The sequence below is a fragment of the Anopheles coustani genome, chromosome 3 (genome assembly GCF_943734705.1).
Source record: "Anopheles coustani chromosome 3, idAnoCousDA_361_x.2, whole genome shotgun sequence".
In the NCBI taxonomy this organism is placed as follows: domain Eukaryota; kingdom Metazoa; phylum Arthropoda; class Insecta; order Diptera; family Culicidae; genus Anopheles; species Anopheles coustani.
The window spans coordinates 57,500,435-57,508,295 of record NC_071288.1 but is presented as its reverse complement, the minus strand read 5'-3'; the positions used below and the strand labels follow the sequence as shown (position 1 = coordinate 57,508,295).

Genomic DNA, 7,861 nt, shown 5'->3' with positions numbered 1-7,861 from the left:
TGTTTTAATTCGGTTTTAAGCACATTTTCAAGGGATTTCTTGTACAAAATAGACACCAAGTTCTTACAACATACTGGACGAGCGGTTATTTTAAAATGTAAACAATTCCTCAACGGGCTGTTGCTCACACACACACAAGTCTATGCTGTTGGCAAAATAACGCGAGAGAAAAGGACGGAACGATAGAGCAGACAGCATTTGGATTGTCATTAGGAAGTGAGGGGTATGTCAAATGGTGGCGGAGTGGTTGCGGGGTAGCTCTCCCGTCGTGGAGGGGTTTTTTTGTATGGAACTTTCATGGGTTCGGGTCGAAACGTCAATTTGGCGCTCCTTGGGTAGTACCAGCAACAATGTCAATTTCTGTCAACCGGGTAGAAACCGTCAAATGGGATCGATTCTGTCAATACTACTACCATCACTAGTCGTCGACCAGAATTGTTGTTGTTCAGAGGAATTGTTTTCATGCCTATATGATGTCCGCAATCCAAGGAAAGTTAGAGGAAGAAGCTCTCCGTCGCAAGGAGCGTTTACGGGAATTGGCCCGTAAATCTGTGGCCCAGAAAGACGACCGTAATGATGCAGCAGAAAAATCAAACGTTCCAAAGTAAGACATCTTTAATTGAGGATAACATTCGTTGAAATAAACATGGTTTTCGATTTTTAGACCCATTTTTCGGAATTATAAGCCAGAATGCGCCGAAATCCAGGATGCCTCTATTGAAGATGGTCATGTAGGTGATGTACAAACGGAGGTCACATCACAGCTTGAAATGATGGGAACGCCCATCGTTATAGAAGATATAGATATTGTGAACCTAGCTCCTCGTAAGCCAGATTGGGATTTAAAGCGTGATGTCTCGAAGAAGCTAGAAAAATTAGAACGCCGAACACAAAAGGCTATCGCAGAACTCATACGTGAACGGCTTAAAGAAGGTCAAGGACAAGACATTCTACAGGCGGTAAATGTTGCATCTTTAACTACCTCTGCAAATCGTACGTTAAATGATCCGAATGGTGAAGATTGATGGTATTCAAAATTACAATAAACCATTATGTTCTTGTAACAAGATAAGCATTTTATTACGCCTAGTTGTTTTGAATTGCTAAAACGGACACAGCTTCGGCTTGTTGATTACCGGAAATCTTCAATATCGTGTCGTTGATTTCTGAAAAAATACCAAAACATCATCAATGAAATGACACTGTTGGAACTACATGATCGTCCATTATGTTCATACATACTTCGTCGATACTTTTCCTCTATTATATCAGCAGTTTCCTTGATGCGTTTGACTGTTTGAGCATATTCTACATTAGATGTCCGATTTCTTATGTGCTCTTGCTGTATGGCAGCTACGGTATTGCTTAGCTCGACCAACTGTTTTTCTTTCTCCTTTAGTATTTTTTCTTGACGTATAGCAATTTCTGTGCGAAGATCGATTTTGCTTTTCAATTTCATGTTTTCCTTATTAAGATTACTGATAACAGATGATGCGTTAGCTAGCTCATCTGTTGTTAGTTGGAGGGCATGTTTTTTTGTTTGACAAATGTTTTTCTCTGCTACCAACTCTGCTTCTAATTCGGAACGCTGCTTTTCTGCGACTTTCATCTTGCTTTGCACCTCCGATAGTTGGCGTTTCAATTCTAGAAGGGAAGCTTCAACTTTGCAATCTCGATTTTTTTGCTTCGACAAATCACTTTTCAAACGGTCACCTTCTTCTCTCAGTTGAGTGTTTTGATTACGAAGGGATACATTTTCTTCCTGAATAGTTTCTAGCCGTTTCGTTTCATAGGCCATTCGCTCTGTGATCTGATCAATTTTTTCTTGCATTCCGCTGATGATTGTCCGATATCGCTTCTCTTCTAAGTCCTTGCTCTCTGTTAAATGTTTGATTGTTTGGTGCAGTCGATTCATTTCTTCAGTGTTTCTACTAAATATCAAATTTTCTTGTTCCACTATCTTTTCGTTTAAGTAACGTACCTCGTTCTGCAATTTATCAAGAGCATTATTTTTGGCATTCATTTCATTCTTATATTGATGAACTTGAGATGAATATAAGTTTGTTTGTTCTTGTAAGGTTTGCAGCGTTTGATTGATATGGTAGAGCACAGTTTCGGTGGAAGCTTTTTCCATAGTAAGAAATAAATGAGTTAAGTTTTTAAACGAACTCTTCTCGAATATTTGCAGCTTTTGCCCATCTTGTTCACCGAGCAAAGCGAGATGAAGTTCGTTTCGCCTGCAGTTATCGAGGATTTTAATGAGATGATCGATAAATCCTTGAAAGGTGACATGCAGCGATTGCTCTACTCTTATCGTTTCGTATCCCGCGTTATCAATTGTGCTTACATACATTTTGGAATGGTCTATATCTTCAGTCATTCGGATTTGCTGAAAAAGAAATAGGTAGTCACTTTAAATACACTTGTAAACCTTCAGGGAAATGATAGAACCTACGACAAGATTTTGTGAATCCATCTTTTCAACAATGATATGAAACTTCTTCATCGTTCCTATTCCGGAATTTTCTACGCTCACAAGCAAAGGAACCATTGGAAACAATACTTTTACACTCCTCCGAAGGTCACTGTTTACAAAAGTTGTGTCCATTACGATACTTAGTTGTTGTATTATCGGCAAAACAATTCTGCAAAGACGGCGTTCCTATTTTAATTAATTGTTTACTTTGCTTTTTTCGGACCAAGGTTGTTGAAATAAGATAGGCCAACGGAAAATTGTGACATCAAGTAGGTTCAATTTGTTGGTCAAAATCAAGGTGGGTCCTAAGGGTATTCACTTTGGTCAAAATGGTGCAATTTGTTTCCTAAAATGTTTTGAATTAAACAGTCCCGTCGTCATGTTTTGCATCCCAATGTGTAAGAAAGCTATATCTTCCATCGTTCTATGAGAAAGATTTTTTTGAAAAATTAGAATAACTAATTTTAATTTTATCTCATGTATCAGCTTGTACACCTTGAATCCATCAGAGAGACCGTTGAATTCCTCGACCAGTGATTGAAAACAGAAGACTCTTATAAATGTCAGACGACCGACAAAATTTACAATTGTGACAAAACAACGTAAACAGTTGAACACTGAATAATATAAATCCTTAACTCCTTAACTCCTATTAAGTCCTTACTTCAATATAGTTTGCAAAGGGCAGCATAAGTTTGGGCCAGTGTAGAAGAAGTTTTGTTTTTTTTTTGTACCGTTGTTCTTGGGTTAGCAGCAGTCAAACTACAGCCAAATCACAAGCATTATCCAGTCGCTTATTTTTTATCCGCAAGTTCACCATCGCCGTAAGACAGCTTAGCGTCGACTAGCAGCAGCTCTACATTATTTAGTCTTCTTTGCCGTCGTTACGAAATTCGCCATACATTATGTTGCTGCGGTATGAAGTATTGTACTGTTTATATGTTCTTTTACTTTATTTTTGTTTTTTTTAGTCATGTCATTCCGTCAAACAACGAAGTGGAAGAAATTTACATTGTGAAACAGGAATTTGATCCACAAGAGCCGAACTGCAATCCTCTACGAACTAGTTCGCAACTACTGTCGGCAGCATTGTTCGTGAATGAGGATATTGAAATAAAGGATGATCCGTGTATCGTACATCCTAAAGGCACCCCCAACGATTCAAAGCCGAGGCTCGATTCGGACAACCGCTTCGAAGGTGAAAATGATAGCAATTCGAAGATTGGAGAACAAGATGATGGTCAAGAACACAACGAAGAAAACAGTCGTGACAACAAGAATGGCTGTTTGCAGGCTGATGAAAGCAAACGTCGGCGCCCAGCAAAGGAAACATTCAGTTCAATGAATAATGGTAGCGAATTGCCAGGCCCGGAGTGTACGGTACAAAATGAAACAGATTTCAATACGATGAAAATTGAATACTTCAATGATGATATTCAATCGGAAAAACAAATAGCAAAACCAGAACCATTGTCTGATTGTAGTAATGATAATGAAATCACCGACTATGGAGAAGCTGATAGCGATAGCAGTGGAGATTATAAGTTGTCTGAATTGAAAAGGTTGTTTCAAACAAATCAAACCTGCAATTACCGGCGCGGACCAGGACGACCGCGCAAAACTGTTACTGCTAAAAATGATGGAAATGTAGTAATATCAAATTTAAGACGTTCCACCATATCGGATGTGGATGGTGACGGTGTCCGGAATAATGACATGCAAAAAAATGACACAACTAAGTGTTACATTTGCCAAAAAGATTTCTATCAGCGTAAGAATCTATTGCGACATTTACGCGTCGAGCATGTGAATGATTTGCCATTCAACTGCGGTACATGTGTGTCGGAAACGATAACCAATCTCAATCGATTGAATCTGCATCATATTCAGCATGATTTTACATTAAAACGGAGATGTTTTTACTGCCCGGCACGCTTTTCCTGTGGACAAGCTGTCAGTCGGCATATGCGAAAGCTGCATTCCACGCAATATGATATCGATGCTGAGAAAAACCGCCGCTTCATCTGTCGTTACTGTGCACAGAAATTCACCAAAAAATATGATTTGGAAAAACACGAAACAAAGCACCTTTTAGAATTGTCGAATGATGCTGCAGACTTGAAACGCGAGCTAAAATGTTACATTTGCAACGACTTCATGGGACAATCACGTGAAGACCTCAATGAACATCTCTGTTCCCATTCGGATTGGCTGCCGTATCGATGTGGGAAGTGTGATGATAAGCTGATCAATTCAACGCGAGTGTTGCGCGAACATTTGCGCCAGCATGCGGAAGGACTTGCCATTAAGTGTGTCTACTGTGAGCAGCGTTTTGTATCATTGGCTGACTGCCAGCATCATGAAAAACGGGCGCACGTGCAGGACAAGCAAGTACACGAGCTGCAGACAGCAAAGATTCAGGCCGAAATTCATAACATTAAAGTAATAGTGGTTGACGGTCAGAAGCGGTATCAGTGCATGTATTGTAACCGTTCTTATACTCTGCTCAGTACGCTGCGTCGTCATCAGACACTGCACACAGAAGACAAAGCATTTGACTGCAAACAATGCGGGAAAATCTTCAATAAGACTTCTTCACTTATAATGCACGAAAAACGTAGCCATGACGTAGATAGCCCTTTTTCGTGCGACATGTGCGCTAAACGTTTCAATGACACAAGTCGATTGATAGACCATAGAAGGATGCATTCTGGAGAAAAACCATTTATTTGCGAGGTGTGCGGTAAATGTTTTCGCATTCGTCAGGTGCTGAAGGAACACAAGCTTAGCTGTTTCGGACCGGAAGCTTCTCAGTCGTGCTTTTGTCGTCTGTGCTCCCAGTCATTTGATAATCTTTCAGCTGCCCTGAAGCATGTCAAGAGTTCGCACGAGGTTGACATTCCCGATACAAAGTGTCGCTACTGCGATTTGGTCTTTCGTGATGCGGAATCACTTGTTGAGCATGAGTTTCGACATACACTTCCTGACATTATAACATGTAAGGTTTGCAATCGTATTTTCAAGCATCACAAAAATTTAATGCGTCACGTAAAGATGCACGCCGACCAGCCAGTTCCGTACATGTGTGATCTGTGTGGGAAAACATTCACGCAGAAGGGCTCACTTACGATACATCGACGAATACATACGGGTGAGCGTCCGTTTTCATGCGAACTGTGCCACAAAGGGTTTGTGGACAAAAAGGAGATGCGTCGACACTACACTTCCCACTTCAACCCGCAAAGTAAACTGTATATACCAAATGCTCACAACATTGCACCCCCTCCAGAGGCTGGACCGACTGGTAAAAAGTACAAAACGTATAATTGCAAGATATGTGGCCGTCAGTTTACGTCGAGTTCTAATCTAGCGAAGCATGTGACTACTCACACTGGTAAGAGTATTTTTCGATAATGTGACTCAATAACAAAACTAATACATTCCCTTCATACATCGACATACGAACGAGCTAAACGTATATTACTCAAAAAGATTCTAAACAATTTGATATATTTTTTCACAACAATTGTATCACTGATGTATTTTGTCGAAGGCAAATAACACTGAAAAATTTCTGGTTAATGATTTCTTTAAAGGCATGCATGTCGCATGAATGATTTCTCCGATCTTATTAAGCGTAACGATTGTCTTCAGTCTTGTCTATCCATTCAATGACTTATCAGACTTTTTCCTTTACGTGCACACCCACGTACGCCGGTTTATGTTATTTTGATTTAATAATCTATAGTTGAATTAACTGCATTTGGCAAGAGTGTATTTTAAGAGAAACATATTGTACAGCAATCAATTATTCTAAACGATGTTTTTTACATTGCAGGTGAAAAAAAGTATATGTGCGAGTTCTGCGATAAACGATTTAGTCAGGGTGGACAATTAACAGTTCACAGGCGCATACACACTGGCGAGCGACCATTTGCATGTGACACCTGTGGCGACAGATTTTTAGATGGGAGCAGTTTCAAACGCCACAAAACTCATAAGTTGTGTAAAGCATTATCAACTACGGAAAGCATACCTACGAATGGAGAGGATTGTAAAATAGATCAAACGCTTGTGACAGTGATAGACAGTTTCCAGCAAGATGGGGCTTTCGCAAGAACCAGTTCACTACATCAACAAGGACTGCAACCTCCACATATGTACAAGAATAATGAAACATGTTTAGTTAATTTACTTCCACACTAACAGCACCTACAGGATATTGCATTACGTGGTGAATAGACCATTTTTGAATGGTGTAGACCATTTTAGAATGGTGTATTCAGTTAATACATAAAGTAATAAAATAACTACAATTTTTAACCTTTTAGACTTATTTTCTGAAGGGTGTGATCCAAGACAAATATTTACATCGAGTGTAGAATATAAACTCAACACGACAATTACTTTAAGTCCTCTTTGTATGATAGCGAATCTCCATGGTAAAATGTTTTATACAGTTAAGATTTTTGTTCCACTGACATACATTGAACTTCGTAACATGACGATTCTGCAACCGTGTTGAATATTCTGAATGTTTACTGTGGGTGTCGCGACAAAGTTGGTTTTATCGGAGCCAAGTAGATTTATTTAAGTCTAGTTAGTTAAGGTAATTCCCAAAAGACATCATCTTGTGTTTTAGTTTGTCGATTCAATACATTTTTCTAAATTTGAGCTACTTCTTCTTACTAAGTTTGATACTTTTTTAATGTTGGTGGCTTTCGGAGTGATGTCTTATCGCAATCGGGTAGTGCAAAAGGCATTTGCGCGCAAAAGGCGCAACAGTGCAAAAAGCGCAACAATTTGACTGTGCACTAGCGTGGTTGGTAAGCAGGGCTCCTGGCCGCATGGTGGCAGTCAAAATGTGACGCCTACAGAAATACCACAGAAAATCAGGACATATGGCCTTAGTAGTCGGTCCTTAACCAACTCCAGATTAGCTTGCGAAGGCCCAGGAAGCTGGATTCAATAGCCGTACTGGAGTAAATCCTCGCCGAAGAAGAAGAAGAAGAAGAAGAAGAAGAAGAAGAAGAAGAAGAAAAGGATTTACTCTGGGTTAATATTAATTTTGCCTTACCTCCTTCAATGATTCTTTCGTCGGTCTTTTCACATTTCATACTGTCATACACTTACTTCTGGCATTTTGCTACAAATCATGGCAAATTCAATTAAATGTTTTCCACTAAGGTTTAAGTCCACTATCCACGTATACATAGGGTAAAAAGTCTCGTAAGCCCTTTACAGGGCAGGCATGACCAACAAAGGTCGTTACGCCAAGAAGAAGAAGAAGAAGAATCTAGTATACTCGACACGTATGGAATCGAATTAATTTAACAGTATCGTTATTGAATATTACAGCTTTTGATCATGATCAAAATGTGTTTA

General features: G+C 39.4%; 3 protein-coding genes across 3 annotated transcripts; 2 read left to right on the top strand and 1 right to left on the bottom strand.

The window, feature by feature from the left end:
- Positions 1-435: 435 nt before the first annotated feature.
- On the top strand, positions 436-1,069 carry LOC131261283 (coiled-coil domain-containing protein 12). The gene is made up of 2 exons (XM_058263281.1): positions 436-604; positions 665-1,069. Exons 1-2 carry the CDS (start codon positions 471-473, stop codon positions 1,023-1,025), a joined length of 495 nt encoding a protein of 164 aa, XP_058119264.1. The 5' UTR covers positions 436-470; the 3' UTR covers positions 1,026-1,069.
- Positions 1,032-2,658, bottom strand: LOC131261275 (spindle assembly abnormal protein 6 homolog). The gene is made up of 3 exons (XM_058263274.1): positions 2,456-2,658; positions 1,243-2,389; positions 1,032-1,166 (listed from the first exon to the last, which is right to left on the bottom strand). Exons 1-3 carry the CDS (start codon positions 2,606-2,608, stop codon positions 1,087-1,089), a joined length of 1,380 nt encoding a protein of 459 aa, XP_058119257.1. The 5' UTR covers positions 2,609-2,658; the 3' UTR covers positions 1,032-1,086.
- A 546-nt stretch (positions 2,659-3,204) lies between these two features.
- Positions 3,205-7,637, top strand: LOC131263479 (zinc finger protein 85-like). The gene is made up of 3 exons (XM_058265685.1): positions 3,205-3,392; positions 3,448-5,870; positions 6,315-7,637. Exons 1-3 carry the CDS (start codon positions 3,382-3,384, stop codon positions 6,680-6,682), a joined length of 2,802 nt encoding a protein of 933 aa, XP_058121668.1. The 5' UTR covers positions 3,205-3,381; the 3' UTR covers positions 6,683-7,637.
- The last annotated feature ends 224 nt before the right edge of the window (positions 7,638-7,861 follow it).